Source organism: Fukomys damarensis, unplaced genomic scaffold (assembly GCF_012274545.1).
Source record: "Fukomys damarensis isolate Sample0158 unplaced genomic scaffold, DMR_v1.0_HiC HiC_scaffold_39, whole genome shotgun sequence".
Lineage (NCBI taxonomy): Eukaryota > Metazoa > Chordata > Mammalia > Rodentia > Bathyergidae > Fukomys > Fukomys damarensis.
Genome location: NW_022900951.1, coordinates 15,718,558 through 15,742,045, shown reverse-complemented (window position 1 = coordinate 15,742,045; position 23,488 = coordinate 15,718,558). Strand labels below are relative to the sequence as shown.

Sequence of the window (23,488 nt, the reverse complement as noted above, 5' to 3'; positions counted from 1 at the left end):
CTTTTTTTTTTTTTTTTTTTTTTTTTTGGCAGTGCTCGTGCGGAGGGGGATGGAACCCAGGGCCTCCCACAAGCTGGGCCACTTAGCTCCACCCCAGTCCCTTTCCCCTGATTTGGAAATTGGAATAGTTGCCAACCTGCCTATAAAAATAATACATCTGCCATGTGAAAAATAGTTTCAGCTATTCTATGTTAAATGTGTGATTATGATGATGTTTGGCTCTGGTAGCGCATAATGTGAACTCTGAAACAAATCTGAATATGGCGCATGTCAGGTTTGTGTGGTTTCAAATGCTGAGAAATTTTTTGTGTGCTTATTGCTATTTCTTCTAGGGACTGCTCCGTTATTTGGTTCAAAATGTCACATGATGGCTGATCTCTTTGGCACATATAATCCAGGCACTTATAGTGTGAGCTTCTGCCATCAGGGGTGGTTAAAAATTCATATACTTCACTCCAGTTTTAGCCTCTGATTATTTTTATTCAATTTAATTCGTCCTTTTATTTTAAAACTCGATTTGAATGGTTTGCATTAACAGATATTTGAAGGTGACAATCAAGTCTAGGGTGCTGTCACTTTAAGCCAAACACAGCCCCCAACCCTCAAGCTAGATATGAAATCTGATTTGCATTGCAGGCCTGCTGCAATGCAAAGATATAGCTGATTTATAAGCAGTCCTTGTAACAACAACATAGTACAGTTGTCAAGCCACTGTTCTCAGGCAGGGTGAAGTGTGTTATCTAGCTGTCTAAATGGTGACCCTACACAGGATAATTAAAGCTACAGATTCATCATTCCATTTTAGTCCCATTACAGACAAACTTGGGCCTGTCTTCATTCATTATCATGAAAGCCAAATGAGGATTTGCTTTACTAAAAATTACATTTCTCTTTCCCTTTTAGTTGGAATGTATAAGTGAATATTGAAGCATAAGAACAATTAAAAGTCACTTACTCTCCTTGTAACAAAAGTTACTGCAGGGCAATTCTTGGCCTGTGGCATGCACTTGCAGTTTTGGATTGCATGGTCACTTAGATTTCTCTCTCGCTTGTGTGTCCTGATGGCAGGGGTTGGTAGGTGATTCATATCAATCCAGAGTGGCTAGAATGGTCTTATGGACATAGAACGAGCATGTTAAATATTCATCTGGTTTCACTGAATTTAATATACAATCTTTAAGAGTAATCAGTAGTTTGAGTTATTAAATAGTACACTTTTTAATAGTACATAACTTACTTGCGATTATCTAAGTGAGTCAGTTATTTAAGTGAAAATTCTTTCTGTGAGGTGAATCTTCCCAAACTGGTGATCCTTTCATTTGCATATGATAACTGATTATATTAAATTGGGAATGTGGGTAAGAAAAGGAGTGGCAATCCAAAGTTTTACAGTAGTCTGACTACTACTGTATGTGTTGCATTATATACTGCGGTGTGGGATCTGACAATTGCTGGATGACCTATTTTCAATTTCCATGAATATTGATAATGACAGTTGGATATCAGTTTAAAGAACAATGAATTAACACGTAATATTGACTTATAAATATGTGCATTTTAAAGTAATTTTGTTTTATTTTAGAACATTGATTTCTTCTTTCATTTGTTTGACACTGAAATTTTATGATATATTGGGACAATTTAAAAAAAAGCTTCTGAAGTATTGCCAGAAAGGCTGGTTGTTTTTGGAAATTCAGGTGATCTCTGTAAATTATTGAAGACTCAAGTGTTGTATGAATATTTTGATCTATTTATATTATGGTACTGTTTTCCACCATGGCCACCTACACCTTGATTTTATAATATGAAGTGTTACTGAACTATTAAAATATAGAAGAGTATGAGACTATAACTCACATATAGCTACCCACCACCTAGTTTTAATCAAATGTTACCATTTTGTCATACTTCTGATCCTTTAAAAATAAATAAGTAGACTTCTGGTTTCAGCTCAGAGATGTAGAGAGCTGCAAACATGTCCCTCCCACGCTTCCAAGAAAAAAAAATCTGAGCAGACTGGAAATTAACAGAGAACTGAGTTTGTGGAGCAAGCAACCATTTCAAAATCTAGAGAGAGAGGGGTACCTTGAAACATGGGACAGGACATGAGCATTTATTTACAGCAGCAGAAGCCACCAGGTGCCCATAGAAATAGATAGGAAGACTGCGTTAGGAAACATGACAAATTGCTAGAGGCAGAGTGTGGCCTGGCTTGAGTGTGAAGCTCCTTGGCACAGCAGTTAGGAGGAGGTGGTTTTACTCCTTTGCTGGCTTTTCTTCTAGGGGCCCCACCTGGCTCTCATTGGATTGGGAAAAAATCCAGAGAAAGCTCACGGTGTAAGTTCAGAACTGCTGAGAAATCTGCTCAGATTCTTCTCCCTCAAAGAGGAAAAGGCTTATCTGCAGGGAAAGGCCATGGTGTGAGGGTACTGGTGAAATAACATTGCAGCTGGGTGAAGGGAACTCATGCAGTCACCACCCCTTACCCCCCCCCATCTTACCTAAAAAGAGTTGCAATCGGCAGGGGAAAGAGCCTCAGGCTGGAGGTAGCCTGGGAACATTGGTGCTAACCACTGCAGTGGGGAGCTCTAGCCCTGTGGGAGAAGCAGAAACACCTGTGAAGGCTACACCCCCAGACACTGTCCTGCTGTGTACTCCAGAGACAGAGGCTTAAAGTATTAGAGAACTGCTCTCTTCAACTGCACCAGATGCCAACAAGCCTCCAGGAATAACAACAGTGGGCTACAGCAGGGAGGCTTGCTTGAGAGAACACCACAAAGGGAAGGCCAAAGCCAAGAGAGGGGACAAGAAAAGATCACTAGAGGAATCTGGAGTTTCTGATGTCCGGAGGAATAACAGACCTCAACATAGCCCAAATTCTGTTTAGATTAATACAAATGCCCACATGAAAGATATATTTACCTAAGCATCTACTGCTCTGTACAAAATGCCTAGTTTTCAACTGAAAATTACAAGGTATGCCAAAAGGCAAGTAAAGCAGTCTGAAGAGCCAAAGCAATCACTAGGACCAGATGTGGATGTGATAGAGCTGTTGGAAAGGTGAAGCCATACAACACATATATTACTTATATACCATCGTCTACTGAGTACGCTATAGCACTAGGTGCCATTTTTAGAATGGATTTAACAAGGTCTGAGCTCTTAGCTTAAAGTCTTAACAGAGGACAGAGAGCATAACTATGGATGAGTGAAAAGATAATTATGGGTAGTAAAACATGCATGGAAGAAATGCAGGGGTGGAAAAGTATAGAGCGGCTGGTGGAGTGTGTGAGCTGTTTCAGCTGGAGTAATGGGGAAGACCTCTCACGAGAGGTGATATTGGAACTCATATGTGATTGATGAAGAAGGTCCTGCTATTATTAAGAGCCATCCATGTAGAGAATAGCAAGTGCAAAAGTCCTGAGGTATGAGCAAGTTTGGATCCTCTCAGTATAATACTTATACTTTGGAAGGTACAAACCTGATGGGCATTTTGCTTATGAAAGCAATTTTGCAGCCATGTCTCAGCTAACCTAGGTGAGGAAGTGGGGGTGAGTTTTCTCTGGCTTACATAGTTCTCTCTCTCTTTAAATATGTGTAGGAATTACACCACTCTCCTCCCATTTTAGGGAGCAAGGAGAATCTATCTTCTTTGTAACCACTTTAGGACCTGGTACAGCATGAAAAGGGGTGTGAATTTATAGTTATGAGTAAATACTGCATGTACCCTCCTCATAATTATAAAGAATATGCATCAACTCCACTACTCTCCTTACCTTACAACTCCTACAGCATGTAGTGATTATTCCTGTATTGCAGATGGGAAAACTGAAACCCACAGAGTTACCTGACTTAATGAAGATTGCAGATCTATTACAGGTCAACTCCAGTATTTGAACTCTGGTGGCCTGACTTCCCATGATTACTTTATAAGAACTAGAAGGCTGAGTATTCTTAAAAGTTGAGGCCTTGATGGAAAAAAGAGAAAAAGAAAATCAAATGTAGTGTTGAATTCTTACGATAACTCAGTTTATTAAAGTGTTAAAGCTTTGGCTGGTGCAGGGGAATAGATTTAATAAATACATGTTGAAGGATTTAGCACTTGTTCATTGTCATGAGTGCTTAACAATAGGTAAAAATGGGTAGTTTAAATAGTTGCAACCTTCCAATTCCTTCTGCTGTATTACTACTGCAAATGTTTCTATACAATATTAATACTGTGACGGCAGTGTTATCTGGCACTTCTCTACTCAGAATATTCTGGAAATCAGTTTTTTGTGATCTCAATAACTGTTAAGAAATTGGTACCAGCCTACTATTTTGTATACTTCTCTTTCACCAGCTTATATGCTTTTCATACTTTTTCTATAGTCAATGTTTATGCTTTGAGAAGTGAGGTATAATATGAACACATCAAAGACATGATTGGAGAGCGAGAATATAACATTAGATGAAAAGGATGCCTATAGGCTAGGCATACAGCTCAGTAATACAGTGCTTGCTTATCTTGTGTGAGACCGTGGGTTCCAATCCCAGCACTGCCAACCCCAGGACCTTTCTTTGGCACCCTAAAAGGCTACTGGTACTTGGTAATCATAGATTCATTGAAGAAAGTACAATCTGGGTTGCGTTTTCTCCATCCAGCAATAATAATTGAGCATGTACTGTGTGCATAGTTCTGTTATCTGTACCATTTATGGCCTTATATGCTGGGTGAGAGAAACAGCAAACATTTATGTAGTGCTTCCCATGGACCAGAGATGTTAAGTGACTCACCCAGGTGAGCAGAGATTGTGAATGCCAGATCTGGATTTGAGCTTCCAGGTGGTTTAACTCACAGTCTGTACTCTCTCACCCCTAGTTGTATGATGGTACAGCATTGTCTGGGTGGCTTCTGCTATGTTTAAAAAAACCCAAACCAGATGGTAATTAATTAGCATGAGGGGTACCCAAATCTGTCAGGTTCTGAGAGCCTGCTGGGAATCTTGGCTGAGCTCTGTGATAAGGTACTGTGAGATTGTATAAAAAAATATGCAGCCACATCTCAATTGAAACCACAACTTCCTGTGAATGCCTTATGATGTTATTTGAAGAAGGGAAATAAGCATATGAATTTTTAAAAAGTTTCTTCAAGTATATTGATTTTTTTACGAATGGATGTAATTAGTAGTTCTCATTTGTTTCAAGAAGTGTTTATCCTGGCATGCCTTGGTTCTACATAAAGTTCCTCAGTACCAAAAGATTTTGCAGGTTCTGCTGCCTTGATTCTCTAGGACTTGAATGTGACTGATAGGTTTAAATATGCATGGTAATGCAAGTGTTGATATTGCCAGCATAAATGGAAAAATGTATTGCTTTAATTTATAAAGCAGGCTGTATCTAGTTTTTGACTCCCTTAATATTTAACCTGATGATTTCTGTTTTCTGGGAGGGCAAGGAAGAAGGGAGCATGATTGGGCCCCATTGTTTATCAATAAGATCCCAAGAGGCTGGGGGTGTGGCTCAGTGACACATTATTGCCTGGCATGTGCAAGGCCCTGTTAGAATCCATCAGCACCACAGGGAAAAAAAATTTTTTTTTCAGTGTGCCCTCCCACTAACAGAACCTAGAAGATTCTGAAGCCAGATGGTAGTATAGCCCATGCTTCTCAAACTAATTTTCCTTCTCCTGAGGTCTGGGCTGGCACTGGCTGGTTGTGGAAAAGCTGAGATGCTGCAGTTCCAAGAGGCTCCCAGGTGGTGCTATTTTTAGTAGCAAAGATGTCTTCCCGTCCAGAACTTGCCCTCTATCTCAGGCTGTGTGGATCACCAGAATCGTCTGGGGAAGTTTAAACAACCCAGTTTCCCAGGGCCTCACTAGACCTGCTCAGTTAGAGCCTCTGGGGATGAGCCTGGCAGGTATTTGGAAAAAAGAAAAGAAAAAAAAAAGCAATGGAAGTGATTTGGTCGTAAAGCTGTTTATTGGGGGCAGGAGGACAGTAATGACAGATTGGAAAACTTCGCTGTAAGAACTAGATCGAGATGTGTAATGACAAGATTTCTAACATCCTAAGAGCTGCTCTTGGACCTAACGTAGGTGAGGAATCTTACCAGGTACCGGCCTCAGAAGGGAATTGATGAGTTCCTGATGATTGTGTCCAGACTGCCTTAACTAACAGCGTGGAGAAAAAAGTACTTAATGGTTAGCTTGCTGACCTTCCTAGCATTAGCTAATGTCTGTGAAGGCTCACGGAGTATGTCCAGGAAGGCTGGGGCCCAAATATGGGAAAGAGAATTCGTGATTATGAGGTAGGAGTCGAAATTACCATTGTGAGTATTTAAAGTGTCATTTCAGCTCTTTCTAATGCTCCTGGGTTTGGGGTTTCATTTTAGTGGTGTGTGGACAAGCTGGAAAGTAGGCTCTTTGTTGTAGTGAAGCAGATCCCATGGTGGGCTTTTGCAGGTTGTTCCTTTCATAGTACATATGACTTTTTCTGTTTTGATAAATGAGATACCTCACTAAGTGGCTTTTTAGCCTTTCTCAAACCTTACTATTAACCCTTTCCTGAGGTCAAACAGGAAGATAAAACTCCACGTATGGACTGATGTTCAAAACTGTTGCTCTTTCCTTGAGCTACTGCATCCCTCTCTTGCAGTCTTTCTTCAACAGTATTTCTCATTATTGTATTTATGATTTTCCTTACCTTGTTTAAAGTAAGGGGGAAAATGTTGGGTACCCTCGCTCTTCTTTTCTGAAGCTTGTACAGTGCAAAATACAGTTTGCACTGTCTCTGGGAACTTCTACCCCAAAGAGGGTTTGAGCAGAGAAACACGCACCAAGGGTGATGAGCATGAGGGGTTTCTGCCAGGGCCTGACTTATATATTGTTGGTGCTGGGAGCAGGCTTGGCTCTGTGCTAAGCTTGAAGTCATTGTAGGACAGCCAGTGTGGGTGACAGCACGGACATCTGGAACATGTTTCTGGCTTTTAAGCCTCTGACTTGGATGACACAAATGACCTGTGGGAGAAACAGCTGCCCTTCTGCAAAGAGCAAGATGAGAGCAGTCTAGTGAGTGCCTACCAAGTGTCTTCTAGGTCCCAGTGCTGTTCTAGGCCCTAGGGGTTGAGCCTTGGGAGAGAGACAGCCTGAAACACACTTTCTGTACCCATTGTGGTACTGTCCCTGGAGGCTAAGGGAGAACAGTGGGAGTGAAGCAGGAGGATCCCAAGTTTGAGGCCAGCCTGGAAGGCCCTGGGCTTAATTCCCAGTGTGGCATACATGCATGTGTGTACACACACACACACACACACACACACACACACACACACACAGAAGGCCTAAGAATCTGGGGTAGGTCAGAAGGAATGTGATCAGGTAAAGAGAATGGATGGGAGCCACTGAGGAAGAGGGTGCCCAAGAAGTAAGGTGGGGAGTATGAGGAAGCAAGGCCAGGAGGTGAGAGGAATCTTGCACTCTTGTAAATAACTTGCTTTAGAAAAAATGTTGGTGGTACTGGGTATTGAACCTAAGGCCTTTACACTGAGCTTACATCCTCAGCCCTCTTTTATTTTGAAACAGGATCTCACTAAGTTTACCAGCCTGGACTCAAACTTGCTATCCTCCTGCCTCAGCCTCCTAAATGCCGGGATTGTAGGTATGCATCAACATCTGGCTTCCTTGTGAGGAACTTGGACTCTAAGGGTAACCACTGGAGGAAGGACTTAAGTGGGGGGTGTACCATCATCAGATGTGGAGGGAGGAAGTTCCAATCTGCATCCTTATAGCTTTTAGAAACAGTTTTATGAGATCTATTTTAGATATCATAAAATTTCTCCATTTAAAGTGTGCCCTTCACTGATTTTTGGTATATTTACAGAGTTGTGTAATGATTGCCATAGGCTAATCATCCTCCAACATTTCCATCATCCTTTGGGCCACATACCTTGTGTCCATTTGTGTTACTCCCCATTTTCCTGCTCTGCCCTAGGGAACCATTCTATAATTCCTCCTTTTTAACATTAAGGGGAATTTTTTGGTGAGTGTAGGAATCTTAAGGAATCTCCTTGCCACATTACAAACTCTTGCTCTTGGTTCTCCAGCTACTGCTCAGCTCATCCCTGTTAGCATGTTTAGGTTGAACATAACAAACTTGTTGTCTGGGACTGTCTTAAACACACATTTGTTTTCTCATATAGTTGAAAGACTGAAGGAAGGGGTGGCCAGAGGCAGTGCGGTCCTCCACTCAATGTGGCATCAGAAACCTGTGTTAATTGCCATCTCTCCTCTATAGCGCCATTCTGGCAATAGCTTTGGCCAAGGGCTGGCTTCCTTGATTATAGGATGGCATCTACTGGCAGTGGGGGTCTGTTGCTTTGCTATCCACAAACTGTATGGAGGAACCCTTTCCTGCATGCTAATTGGGTGAGTTTAGTTCCTGTTGTCCACTCTGGACCACTGGTTGGCTTAGAATTGATTAGGATGTTCCTCTGGAGCTGAAAATGGGGACCTGTGACCAGTAACGGATTCTGCTAGGGAAGAAGGAATGGAACCAACAGTACTTGTTGAGTTTTATTGAGCAACTGTGTTGGATTGTTTGGCCCTGGATTCCTTTCACTTTTAGGAGCCTTTTCTGTGTTAAGCTAAGCAAAGTAGTCCTTTGACTTTGAACTTTTTCCCTATGGGCAGGTAGCCGTCCTGGCTTTGTGATAGCGAATGTGACTCATGATCTCAACAGACTGGAGAGTAATAATAGTAGGTGAGCTTTTTGAAACCAACTCTAGCGTTAAGCCTCTGAAAAGTGACGTCAATACAGATCTTACCAATTTAGGAGTTTATGTTCATGTTCATTGAGATTTATCTTGGGACAGTCTAATAGTGTGCCCAGTACATTATTGGTGCTGGTGTTCACATTAATACATGTGAAAAATAAATAATTTAAGTTACATTAGAAAACCTATTTGCTTTAGGACAGAAATATTTAAATAAAATATAACTAGTAGTAAATAATAGAAAAATCACTTGTATCTAGTTATTTTTAGCCCTTTGGGATCTTTGGGGGAAAAAGAGATTCTGCTCTGAATATATCAGCGTTCCAGTTACAGTATGAACTCAAAATTAACAAAAATTGACTTTCAAGTATAATTCATGCTTAACTAAGCCAAACAGACATTATGCCAGTTATTAGGACTTGCTATATAAATCCTGCTTTATATGTAATAAAAAATCAAGGTAGGTCTGTGTATTGCAAAGTAATTTATATAATTATGAGCTGTGTTTCAGAGTCTGTTTCAAGGCAAGGTTTGTCCACATGTAAGTAATGAGCATTTGCTGGTGCAGCTCTTATTGGTGAGAACGGATGTTGAAGAAAGCAAACACCATATGCCCTTTGTTTCCCGTGCATGTCTCCTTCTGGAGGCCTGGGTGGAGTGTCTCAGCTGTCTCAAATAATCTCCATTTTGCTGTTACTGCACACTCTGCAGTTCTCCAACTCTTCTCTCTGATGTTAATTATAACTTCTTCCTAATTAGGTGGCTCTTCCTCCTCTTTGGTTGTAAAGGTTCTACTGTCTCAAGTGCCAGAGGTTGGATTAATTTTGAAAAATGAGTTTCACTTGATTTGTGACTGAACTAAGTGCAAAGAATTAAAAGGAAAAAAAAAAACACCCCGCCAGTGTGAATATGTAGTGGGAGGGGCAGGCGGCTTGGGTATGGGACAGGATGCTTAGAATAATTCTGCTGCCAAGTGAATCAGAGAGGCTTGCAGTTCACGAAGAGCACAGAACTCACTCCTGCCTGAGAGTTTAGTCAGCCAGAAATCACCATTTCATTCTCCCCAGAATGGAGCTTTCAGCAGCCAAAGCCCTGAGTGCCGCAGACCTGTCTGAGAGTGTAAGTAGGCCATACATCTGTTTTGATTGTGGTTATGCCTGCATCTTTTGTAGCCTGTTCCTGACTACTTCATAGGCCAGGAGGGAGACATGACAGAGAATTTGGTCTCAGTTCAGTTCTTTCAAAATGGTGACCCACACTGTTTTCCACTTGGACCCAGGTTCGGTTTTCTTGTTAGTGGCAAATGAAATTTCTTTTCCCGAGTCATCCTCTGTGACAGAAGTAGCTCCTTTTGGCCAGGTCCTTTTTGTAATGGCATTTATGAAGATTTTGAGCACCCCCCATTTGGTCTCTCTCCTTCTCTGGCTGCTATCTATAATCGGATGAGTTTTCTCTCAGGGACACTTCACACAGCCCCGTCTAGTCAAACTCCTGGTGGGGATCTGTTGCGGCAGTGAGGGTTCCCTGACTGGGGTTGGGAGCAAGTAACATTTCTGAGGCAGCTGCCAATTTGGGAGTCTGGTATAAAGCCAGGTGTGGAATCCAGCTTTCCCATGTTGAGGAGGAAGTAAAAATGAGATAGAAGGTGGCATAGAAAGTCGGTTGGAGTCAGTGAAGAGCACTGTCCTATTGCTAGATGCCAAGCCAAAGTATCGGGCCTAGCTCAAAACCCTACTCTGCTAGCTATATTAGCCACTTACAAAATTCCTCCATGTCTTAACTTTTTTCACCTGAAAATTGCAACCATAATCCCTTCACAGAACTACTACATTGTTTGAAGTAATGATTGTGAAGGCATCTGGCATTTGATTGCCTGACTCTTGCCCATAAGTTCAAGCATTGTGTTGTGATCTATGAGAAACCACCGATATTGCTGTCCCAGCTTGTTTCAGGGCAGCCTTAGAGGCTGCTAAGATCTTGGTCAGTGTCATAGGTTTGATCTTGGGGCAGCTAGTTGGCCTTGCGTAAGTCCATAATCCCAATTGTCCTTTTAGTCATGACCAGGTGACGCTTCCAAAACAAAGTCCTAGGGGAAGGATGCGAGTGAGTCATGCTTATGCCTCACAGATACATTTGAGTTAAAGATGTTGGGGCTTACGGACCTAAGTCAGGAGGTTGTGTGATGAGTTCTCAAGGGAAAGGGATAATTCAGAAGAGCCATTTCTGGTTCACCTTTGAGTTTCCAAGTTAAGAGTACCTATATTCAGCTGGTGTGAGGGAAAAGAATATGAAAAGATCATTCGTGATGAAAACTGCTCAGTAGTTTGTCTGATTTTTGATTCAGAAGTATTTATAGGGCTCTGCCATGGTGCCTTTTCATCAGTTCGTTTCAGTTACCCGTTCATGAATTTAGGCAACTGCCAGGCATATCTGTCAATCCTCAAGGGCTTCTAGTGGACTGTGGGGGTGCACTTTGTCGACCCTGCCTTGTTAATTAACTTCACTACATGCTTTATATTTGCTAACTGTGAGTTAATTGCTAATAATAGTGTTCCCTTGTCAGTCACAAGTTCTCCCAGCCCTTTTCCTGATTGAATTCCTTATATTTCATCTCATATTTAAGCTGAAGTCATTTTCCTCTAGCTGGCAAAAGTACTCAATAATTGTGTATCAGTGAGCCCTGATAGAGCTAATTTTTATCCTTGGTTTTGGAGACATCATATCACCTGGACACTTGGCTTGTGAATGATGCTTTAAGAGGATCCTTTACGTTAACCAGCATCAAAGCGATGCATTTTATACCATACCAGCCCTCAAGGGTTCTTTCTATGTTACTCTTCGTTGAAATCCTAGTATGGCCTGGCTTTTGCCTACTTTGTCAGTCTCATCAAGGTCTCTTTCCTGCGTGGCCATTACTTTCTAGTATAGTGACTTCCTGCCCTCCCCACCCCTGCCATCGTCCTTTCCTGCCTCTGAGGCCAGGCACTTGCTGTTTCTGCCAGGAATGCCCCTTTCTAGGTGCCTTGCTTGGCAGCTCTTTCTCCTCTCTCAGGTGTTACTCTGAGCAGCCCTCCTGGGCCATTTTATCTAAAGGGACTTCCTCCATCTTACATTTCCTTTCCTCATGTCACCATAGTCATTTCTTAGAGTACTTATAAGACAGCCTGTAAATATTTTATTGACTCATTGATTTACTTGGTACTTGCTATCTCTTTCACCAGAATTTCATCTCTGAGAGAGTAGAGGCCTTGTCTGTTTTATTTCCACCATATTCCCAGCCCTTAACTAAGTTCTGGATGTGTAGTAGATGCTCAACGGATTGCTGAGTGAATAGTTCCTTTGGATAACTTAGTGAACGACTTTTAAATAGCTCAAGACTACAAGCTGATGAAAATAGTCCTATCTTTTCTGTGCTAGACTCCTCTCACCTCCAATCTGCATCCATTGTCGCTTGGACACTTTAGAGTACTCTCTCTTGGAAAGTCCCTGGCAGGTACCTGGAGTCAGCTTTTAAATTTTTTTAAGCATCTCTTTTTTAAATTATCAAAATAAAACCACCTGTCTTCAAAGTGATTTGCTTAAAACAAATGCTTTATTTTTTTACTGAGGCCTTCTTCCTCTCTGGCCTTTCTCCACCTCCTGCCAAAAACAATGAGAAAAACCCTATTATCTTGGAGAGTGGTTTTCCCTCTGGTCAGAATCCCAAGCCTGATGATTTATCACCAACTGAGCTGGGGCAATAGCTTTTCCCTGCCTTACTGACTCCTCTCAAATGTTAGTGCTTTGTTTTTCGTGGGACTTCAGCAGAGACGTGGGATGGGAACTTAGCCTCAGCACTATTCTTCTGGTATATTACCTTGAAATTTCCTTTCAAGTGGTAAAAATCCTAGAACAGGGCACCATGTAAATGATGTGAGGGCTTCAGACAGTGTTTAAGTAGCTATCTCTGGCCAGTTGTTCACCCCTTCACTGAGATTTTACACCAATCCCGGGGAGTAGATAACATTACCTCCATGTTAGAGATGGCAAGATGCAGGCCTAGTGAGGTTAGATGACTTGGTCCTAGGCGTGAATATAGCCATCAGGATTAGAGTCCAGTCTGTCTGGCTTTTAAGTCACTATTTGTTGGCATATTCAATCTTTTCCTTCCCTTCCCTTCCCCTTCCCCTTCCCCTTCCCCTTTCCTTTTTGGTACGGGGGAATGAACTCAGGACCTTTTGCGTACAATACAGGCTCAGCACCACTAAGCTAAATCCCTAGCCCCTCAGTGTTTCTTATTGTGTGTGGTGCTAGGGATCAAATCCAGGGCTTTGTGTCTGCTCGACAAGTAGCTGTACCACTGAGCTATGCCCCCAGGTGTCTTAGGCATTTTTTATTATATTCTGCAGTTAAAAAAATAACTCTAGCAACTCAGTCCATGTGTCCGCATGTGTATATGTGTGTAAACCCATGTAACTCAAATACGTTTCTTGCAACAGTAGTTGCCTTCAGTGTGTGTGCCTCTTGTATTCCCCAATACACTGAAAACATGTTTGACAGGCCAACATGGTGCTGCATACCTAGGAAGCTGAGGGGGGAAGATATGTAACTTGAAGGCCAGCCTGAGCAATTTAGTGAGACCCTGACTCAAAAATAAAATAAAAAGAGCTGGGGATATAGCCTATTGGTATAGTACTTGCTCAGCATGTGAAAGCCCTGGGTTCCATACTACTACTGTGCCAGAAAAAAAAAGTAGTCAGGACCTTCTAAATAGATGATGTAGCCTACCAACTGGTAGCATCACAGTTTGAAAAGAATTTGAAAAATACTGATGTGGGTGCTGTGTAAATTGTACTTACTTTATCCAGAGGCTTACACAGTGTAAAACTACTTCAAAAAAATTTAACAGCAATATAACATACACATAAAATGCACATGAGTACAGCTTGTTTAATTTCATGCATGTCTGTATAACCAACATCAGATAAAAATATACTTCACTAGTTTCAGCTTCTTTGAATCAAGAAAGAGTCACAGAACAACAGAAATGGAGAGTCCTCTTTTGTTCTGAATTATGCACATAACGTTTACTTGGTAGACCTTCTCTTTGTGGAGGTCTGTAGTTTGCATTTCTGGTGATTGGTCATGTCTGGAGCTTTAGTCTCATGACTTCTAAAGGAATGGAATGTGCCCACACTAATGGCCACCAGAAATTGGCACAGAACGAGGGCTGACTGACGATCTGTCTTTTAAAATGTGAACAAGGAGGAGGAAGAGGAGGAGGAGAGGACAAGGCCCTGTAATTGACTGTGGAAACATCTGGGTGTGACACTTTGTGATCATAGTAATCGAGACCAACTTTACTGAAATGGGGTAGAGGGAGAAGGGAGCGAAGGGATTTGTGATTAGAGTTCTAAGAAACTAGGCATTAATCAACATCTGCAAAATAAGGAACATCCACGTCTTCTGGAGAATATTGACTTTTTAAGGAAATTCTTTCAGCACACCGAATTAAACTGATTATTTTTAGCAGATGATATAGATGCATCTCAATATAGAAGCAAGCCAAAGTAACTTTGCTTTCATATTGTATGCGTTCTGGAAGGTGGTCTTGTGCATGGCACACAATTTGTTGTAATGGGCCGTTCATAGAAATTGGAGGGAGCCAATACTGTAACATGCTTTAAAACATTGGGTACAGAGTTATGAAGTTGTATTAATTAGTGCTTTCTGTGAGATTCATTATGTAGAGCTAATTTCTACTAAAACTAAAATAGCTTCATGAATCAGAAACTTGGGATAATATTAAACCCTTTCTGTCTTTGTTGATTAGACAAGCTCTAATTTATTGTTCATTTTTGTAAAGGAGACTTTTAACTGTTACATATTTGGTATGACTTTCCTAGGTAGGCAGTCTTGATCTCTAAAGCTGGCTTGTGGGCTTATGTTTAATTCTGCTTGTCTCATAACCACATATGCGCATGGAAGAAAAGCCTTGGGCACTGAACAAACACTCTATAGGACAAGAGGAGGAACCCTGTTGCAGACAAGAGTGGCTATGCCTGTCTACCATTACCTGCTGAATGAATTGAGTGCGTAGGAGTGGGAAAGGACTACAACCATAGCTGCATTTACTAGATTACCCTGTGTATTTTGCCTCTTGGATTTGATTTAGTTATCACAAGGCTGCAAAGTGGATACTGTTATTATCCTTTACTTTACAGTGACCTTATGTCCTTTGTTTGCCTGGGGACAGTCCTGGTGTATACCTCTTGTGCTAATATTAACATTACTAGTCCTTCCTTTCACTCTCAAATGTCTTGGTTTGGATGTGTTATGGTTTGGATAGATAGACAGATGAGGAAACTGAGGCATAGAGAGGCCATTCCCCATGGTCACCCAACTAAAAAGAGGTAGAGCTGTGGTTTTTTTTTTGTTTTGTTTTTTGTTTTTGGTATCAGGTATCGAACTCAGGTCCCTGCACTTGCAAGGCAGGCGGCAGAACCACTGAGCTAAATCCCCAACCCCAGAGCTATGGTTCTTTACGATGATTGAATCCAGGTCTTATCATTCAGTCAGTAAATTTTGCTGCCTTACAGTTATGCCAAGGAAGATGTATTTTTTAAAAAAATACCTCTCTTTATGGTTTTCAGTAAAAATCACTGCTGAGTTCTGAGTTTGCATTATAAATAGGTAATGCAGGGCAGTGGGAATGTGCAAGGCAAAGACCCATTAAAACCCTAACTGTATTTTTGTTGGTAAGCCCAGTTAAAATCCTAGGATGATAATGTCATGCAGTTCTGCACTGTGCTTTATAGTTTATGAAACTTGCCTCCTTTATTATTGTGTTGAAGTTTCTAGTACACCCCTAGTAGTGGGTGATGGGATTCCCAATTCATGGAGAAGGGTCAGAGATCAGCAGCATGGCATGGTCTCCTGCCTGAGGAGGTTATTCAGCTGGAAAAGGGGTGGGTCCAGATTCAACTCAGTTGTTCAGCTTCCCTGGTTAGTGCATTTCTACTCTACTTGAGGTGCCTCTTGGCCAGATGTTCTTAGACAGCTGTTGAAAGGCACTACTCATGGAAGATTAGCAAATAACTTGAAGACTCAATAGCCTGAGACAGGGTTTCTTGATCTTGTTGACCTTTGGGGCCAGTTAAATCTGTTGTGGGGGCTGACCTATGCCTTGTAGGATATTCAGCAGCATTTCTGATGTCTACTGACTGGATGCTAATAGTACAGGCTTTGACACCAAAAACTTGTCCATAAATATCATCAAACGTTCCTTGGAGGGCACAGTTGCCCCTAATTAGAAACCACTCCCCTAACACAACATCTGCATTTGAAAGCAGGAAGAAATAGCCTTGAAAATGTTAGACCTTCCTCCTTTTCAGTTTCTGAAGCATCAGAAAAACCATTAAAAGGACCAGCAAAGGGGTAGAAGAGAAAGAGAACAAGCCACATCTTTTATGTTGAATTTTCTTCCATGGAAGAACTCTAGAGAAGACAGCCAACTTTTTTTTTTTTTTTTTTTTTTTTTTTTTTTTTTTTTTTTTTTTTTTTTTTTTTTTTTTTTTTTTTTTTTTTTTTTTTTTTTTTTTTTTTTTTTTTTTTTTTTTTTTTTTTTTTTTTTTTTTTTTTTTTTTTTGGTACCAGGGATTTAACTCAGGACCTTGTGCTTGCAAGGCAGGCAGTGGCACCACTGAGCTAAATCCCTGGCCCTGCCAGCATTTTTTTAAGTTTAAAAAAATCACAGTTAAAAATGCTTTTATAGAAAAGTTAGAGATCAGCCAAAATATACATATACAAAATATACTGAAATCCCACTCTCTAGAGATAACCATAGTTCATGTTTTGCTTTCTTTCCTTGTAATCTTTTCCAGTACTCATGTATAAATATATACTTGTTTATGTCATTTTCAAAATAGATCCATATGAAAAATGCTATTACATTGATTATTTTAGCTTAAATGTACCACAAATATCTTTCTATACCTAATACAGTGACAATGTTTTTTATTTTCTGCCTACTGTACAGTTTATTCACCCACTCCTATTGTATATTTTTAGTTTCCAATTTTTTTGCTATTACATGTAAAACCATATATATCCATGTACGTACTTAAACCTTTCAGAGTTTATTTTCTTCTTGCAGAAATTACAATCATTATAATTTTTTAGCATCTATTAAGCAAGATACTTAATTTATGATGTCCTGGCTTATATTTTTATTATATACCTTTGCTCTTTAAAATTGTGAAAAATGCATTGATAAAAGTTTGAGTATAGAAAGTTTAGTTTTCTGATTAAATGATGACTAATAAGAAACCATGTAGGAAGCTGGGTGTGGTGGCACATGCCTGTAATCTGAGGCATGGGATTACAAGAGACTGAGGCAGGAGGATCACCATGAATTTGAGGCCAGCATGGGCTACATAGTAAGTTCAAGGACAGCCTGAACTGCCTAGCTAGACCCTGTCTCAATAAAAAAAAAAAATTAGAGCTGGGCGTGGTGGCGCAGCCCTGTAATCCCAGCACTCGGGAGGTTGAGGCAGGAGGATCGCTGTGAGTTCGAGACCATCCTGGACTACATAGTGAGTTCAAGGTTGGTCTCAACTGCATAGTGAGACCCTGCCTCAAACAACAACAACGGCAACAACAAAAAACAAAAAAGAAATTAGATTTCATGCCTTGTCCATGTAGCTCACCCTTAGCTATGTTGTGCTAGTTCCTCAGTAGGAATTAGCCTGCTTAAGATTGAGACTTCCTTTTAGACTCCATACATTGCTGAGAGAAATTTAAGGATGTATTCTCATAAAGTCTCATTGCTCATGGCTTTTTCTTATGTGTCTTAAATTTTAAAAATTATAAACTCATGGTAAATACATTCAAATGATACAAACAAGCTTAAAGCTTCCTATGTGCTGCTCTTTAAGTTTTCATTAATCATTCAGAATTTTCCTCTGCATGGGCAAAAATTAAAATACAAAAAGTTTTAAAGCCTATAAAACTGGGCAATAACATACATGTTATGAACCAACGAGCTTTTTTTGCGTAATGTATCTTTTTGCTTGAACATCCTGTTCTGTTTATGTGGAATCCTACTTGGAATTGTTTTAAGCTTTCTCTTCTGCAACAAGTCATCTTCGTTTATGTGAGTCTATCCATAGGATAAGTGCCTACCAGTGGAGTTGTTGGGTTAAGAGTCTGTGTCCTTACAATTTTGATCAATATTGCTAACTTGCCATTCCACCAACAGTTGTATATAGGTTGACTTGTTTCAATCGGGCAGTTATTTCCTGCCCGGCATAAACTTCATTAATAAATTAGAAACACAAAGGTTGAACCTCATTTACCATAATTGTTGGAGGAGACTGTTCTCCCTACTGACTGTTGGTATTGATTGACTTTCAGCTTTGGGTATGCCCAGGGAATGTATACTTACTAATTTTCTTCTAGAATTGGCCTAAAACTGGCTCTTACTTTGTTCAGCCATGGAGTAAATGCATGTATAAAGTTGGGGAAGGTAATTCCCAGATAAGCAACTTTCGGGTAATACTTGATGACATGTCTCAATTAGAATTGTAGTTTGACATGGGCCCTTACTACCAAAGAGGTAATATTTACTTTGCAATAGGTCTCTTAAGTACAATAATGTCATTCAATGTTGTGTGCCAAATGTAACGTGTAAATATAATCTGATAAATATAAATAATAAGATATAATCATGTAATAGCCATTTTTACTTTTATTATTTCTTCCATAAAATCTTTTCTGATGTTTTTTCATTTTCCAGTTTTTCCCACTGTGTGTTGACATTTTTCATACTTTCCTTTAAACAATAATAGTCATAGTTGGTGCTGCATTTTGGGTCTTTCATTGTTTTATTTTGGACCAGATTTGTTTTTCTTAAGTTTGGTTTCTAGTCATCATCACCCTGGCACACAATGTTTGGCACCTAAGTATTTTGATTGTGTGTTCATTCTAGAATTCTTAATTTATGGGGTTCTTGTGCTCCGTAAAACAGAACTTTCCCAATCATATCTCTTCTCCTTCCCTAGAATGGTACTTATAAAGATCTCTGTGACCTCACTCTTGAGAACATTGCTTTTCTGCCCAGAGAGGGTACAGCAAGGTACCATCTTTTATTGATTTGGTATCTGAAGTAGCAGAGGATGGGAGTTGTTTGAAAATGTTTTTTTGAACGCTGGTGGGTGCAGCAGCTGCCAGAGCCTCTGCTGACAATATGAAGTGGCAGTCTTCTCTGAGGAGTGAAGGGGCTTTATGGTATACAGTACAAATATTTGTTGCACTTTTGTTTAGGAGTTTTTAAAAATTTTTTTTGTTTAGGAAAGGGCTGTATTACTGAGTCTATCTGATACAATATCAATTGCAACAAGAACTGAATTCTTGTTTATATTAGTTATTACAAGGGACTCAAAGCTTACCTGGAGTGTTACTTGGATTCTTATCCTAATATGGCTCTCTGTATCGCCTGTGATAGCTTCTGTCTCTCCTTTCCTGACCTCTTAAAATCCATCTCTTCTGCCCTCTAGAATGTATTTCTTTTTTTTAAGGAGTTTTTATTTATTTATTTTTTGGTATTGGGACTCAAGCTCAGGACCTTGTGCTTGCTAGGGAGGCACGATGCCACTGAGCTAAATCCCCAACCTTTGTTTAGGAGTTTTTGAGTTGGCCTAGAGTGGGCCATCCTGAGGCTGATATATAGACAGGAGAACAGGTCTCAGGGAATCTCTCACATGTTAGTGAGCCTGAAGTTGGCACAACTCTTCGGGAACTCCCTTTTCCAGTTCTCTATATAATGCTAGGAGGGGCCCTGGCGATCCTCCCCTGGAAGGTAGAAGCTGAAATCTCTTTAGGTTTGATCTCAGGCTGGCCCCCTTTCCCTTTTTGTTAGCCCTCAGATGGTTTACATGGGGCCTACTGGACAACTCTCTTGAGAGCTTTCTTAGGGGATGGCTTAAGACCTTACAAGAGTCTTTCTTTCAAAGAAACCAACCAAAAAAATCTTACTTTTCAAATAATGTCTCTTTAAAATAGCAAATGAATGTTTTAGTACTAGGCAGTGTGATCCAAGAAAAGTGGCTTCTGGAGTCAAATGGTTCCAGGGTTTTGTAGGCTCTGTGACTTTTCTTTGAGGGTTAGTTATGGGATGAACTGTGTCCCTCTCAATTTGTAGGTTGAAGTCCTGGTCTCACTATTTCAGAATGTGACTAAATTTGGAGATAAGATTTTTTTTTTTTTTTTTTTTTTTTTTTGCGGTACCAGGGATCAAACTCAGGACCTTGTGTTTACGAGGCAGTTGCAGTGCCACTGAGCTAAATCCCCAGCCCCAAGGAGAAAGGATTTTTGAAGGGATGATTGAGTTAAAGTGAGCTGTTAGAGTGGACCTGATCTAGTATGACTGGTGTCCTTATAGGAATAGAATAACTGGTGATGATGGCACATGCTTGTAATCCCAGTATTCTGGGACACTGAGACGGGAGGATTACACGTGCAAGCCTGGGCAACTAAGCATCACAAGTTCAAGACCATCCTGGAGCAACTTAGCAAGACCCTGTTTCAAAATAAAAAAGGGCTGAGGATGTAACTCAGCACAAAGCACCCTGGTTTCAATCGAGAGAGAGAGAGAGAGAGAGAGAGAGAGAGAGAGAGAGAGACACCAGGGGCATGCACACACAGAAGGTTGACCATGTGATGACATACCAAGCAGGTAGCTATCTGCAAGCCAAGAAAAGAGGCTTTAGGAGAAATCAAACCTACCCCCACCTTAGTCTGGGACTTCCAGCTCCAGAACAATGAAGTAATGGGTTTGTGTTATTTAATCCCTGAGTCTGTGCTGTTTTGTATGGCAGTCCAAACAGATGACTGCAGGGACTAATTTTTTAGCACACCAACTTCTCTGATTTTTACTTTGCTAAAGAAAATGATAAATATCGTTTGGAATCGATATAAAGAATGGACCAGTGTTCAGCTGATAGTAGGAACTGTCTCATGGTAGTGGTGGTGGTAATCATAATCATTTTCTGTCATGATATAATCACTCCTTCCCTCTCTCACTCAAGTTTTCTGGCTCCAGCCTGTTTTGAAAGGTTTGAAGGAACTCATGGGATCAGAGAAGGTCGTACTTTATGGATTAGCAAGCATTGGAATATTTTCTTTTGGGTGACCCTTTTTATCCTCTCCATCTGTTAACATACTAAAGTTTCAGGTAGCATTTTATTCAGGACAAGGACTCTGCTGCTGTAATTGAGTGGGAGTATCTTTTGGTGTGATGTGATACTTATTGTACCTAATATCCATTGTTTTAGCATATGCTTGCTGCTGTAAGAAGTACTACAGAGACTGTATTCTTACATACAGCTTTGGAGGCTGGAAGTCTGAGATCAAGGTGTTAGCAGGATTGGTTCCTCCTGATAGCTGTAAGGGAGACTTTGTTCCATGTCTCTTTCCTAGCTTTGGGTGGCTTTCTGGCATTCTTTGGCTTGTAGATACAAGCTGTGGTCAAAATATACCATTAATGTTTACAATTTGAAAAATTGGATTACAGTAAAAGACACATTGGCATTAATCCTCTCAATATACTCCCTCTTGCTTTTACTGGGGCTTGAACTCAGGTCCTCGCACTTGCATGGCAGGCATTGGAACCACTGAGCTAAATCCCCGGCCCCTCCCCCTTGCTTTGAATACACTTACCCCATCATTCTTGCCACTTTGTGAAACAGTTCTGGAAGTCCTGCTTTATGAGTGTCTTTAATGAGGTGTGATCAAAAGTACAGTGAATTCTGCTGTAAAGTGCCATCCCGCAGAAACACGGGCTTGCAAAAAACCTTATGGGGTGTCCTTAGCCATCTTATTTACAGGATCTGGCACTCTTTCCCAAAGTCAAAGTTAGTATAAAAGGGAAATGTTTTGGATTGATTCAGGTCATTGAGGCAGCCATAACGGCGTAACTGAAGACACTCACAAAAGAGGACCTCCAGAACTGCTTCAGAAAATGGTAAAAATGAGGGGACAAGTGTGTTTAAAGCAAGAGGGAATATTTTGAGGGGGATTAATGGCAATATGACTTTTACTGTAATCTAAAAAATTAAAATAATTATCATATTTTTCAATCACACTCTGTATATCAACCTGATTTCTGCCTTCATCTTCACATAGCATCCTCCCCGTGTGCATAACTGTCCAAATTTTTTCTTTTTAAAGTGTACCAGTCATATTACATTAGGGCCCACCCAAATGATCTCATTGTAACATAATCATCTGCAATGGCCCTATTTCCTAATAAAATCACATTCAGAGGTTCTGTGAGCAGTAATTCTTTTGGAACCTGATTTGCCATCTGTGTACCTCAGCCAGAAGCTTCACCCTACCTGGATTGCTGCTTCTGCTTGTCATGTGTGTGTCAGCTCAGATGTCACCTTCTCAAGAGGCTTTCCTGGCCTTCCTCAATACAATTTGATTGAATGAATGAAATAGATTGCAGAGTAAAATTAAAATGTGATTGAGAATTATGCTGAGCATAATTTACCCTCAGAAGTGTGAGGGAGCTCCTCTCCACCCCACATCAGTGTTACTTGTAACTTTCTTGTGTATGTTGGCTGTGTCTCTACCACAGATGCTATTTAAATATCGTTTTGTGCTTGTGAATTGAGATGTCGGGCACCTTCCGAATGTCACGATGTTTCCTGTTCTGTGTGCAGAGCATGCCAAGAGGATTCAGTTTGTTGGATTTGGATTTTGTTTTGCAGTGACTTACAATTTGATTATGACTTTATGAAAATTCCCAGAGCAATACTGGCTAGAACCTTTTCTGAAGGACATCTAGGTCTAGAAAACATGATTCAGGATTAAGGAAAATATTCATTGGTGTGAATCAATTAATTGTTATTTATTGAGCATATTCTTTCCGCTAAAACTGCTAGGTGCTGTACAGAATACAGAAGTAGTATAGGTAACACAGGTAGTATGTGGCCTGCAGGGAGATATCATTCACATCAGAAAGCTGAAACAGATACACCAATACATGCAAAACTGTGTGAAAATTTGTAGTACAGAACTGAAGAATGGGTGCTTACTATGGGCCAGAATGATCATGAATGACTTTATGGAAGAGATCAGCTAAGTTAGAGCTGTGTCTTAAAGAATCAGAGATACCAGAAGAGGAAGGGGAATGCCGGGATAATATTAACATGATATCATGAACCTGTGCAATAGTCCAGTATATAGTAAGCTACTTTATTTTAATAAATTTAATTTTGTTCACAAGGTAGGTATATGATTTGTAATAGGAATGTATTGGAAACATTCCACATATCCATCACCTTGGGATACATAGTTTTTTTCTTTGGTACGGGGGATTGAACTCAGGACCTTGAGCTTGCACGGCAGGCATGGTGCCATGAGCTAAATTCCTGGCCCTGGGATACATAAATTATAGAACATCCATACTATGAAATACTCTATAGCTAGAATAAAGAATGAAGATACTCTTACCAGTATGGAAAGACTTGTCATATATATTATTAAATAAAAAAGCATACGCAACAGTGCACATAATATCCTAGTGTATAACATTTGCTTGAAGAAACTGGAAGATGCCTAAGAAACTGAATAAGCTAGAAATGGTAATTTCCTGGGAGTGGTAAACCAGGGGAATGGGAGCTAGACTCTGTGTGTGTGTGTGTGTGTGTGTGTGTGTGTGTGTGTGTGTGTGTGTGATTTAAATGATGTAAATATA

At 40.4% G+C, this 23,488-nt stretch overlaps 1 protein-coding gene across 8 annotated transcripts in view; it reads left to right on the top strand.

Moving 5' to 3' along the window:
- Positions 1–23,488, top strand: part of Sh3kbp1 (SH3 domain containing kinase binding protein 1) — a 346,801-nt gene that overhangs the window by 78,547 nt on the left and 244,766 nt on the right. The window contains exon 1 of one of the 8 annotated variants that reach the window (XM_010643663.3): positions 9,804–9,867. The exons of the other annotated variants lie outside the window; for them this stretch is intronic. Coding sequence (XP_010641965.1) covers positions 9,817–9,867 — 51 coding nt within the window. The 5' untranslated portion in view covers positions 9,804–9,816. Of the gene's footprint in view, positions 1–9,803; positions 9,868–23,488 lie in introns of those variants that run through there. 8 annotated transcript variants of the gene reach the window in all.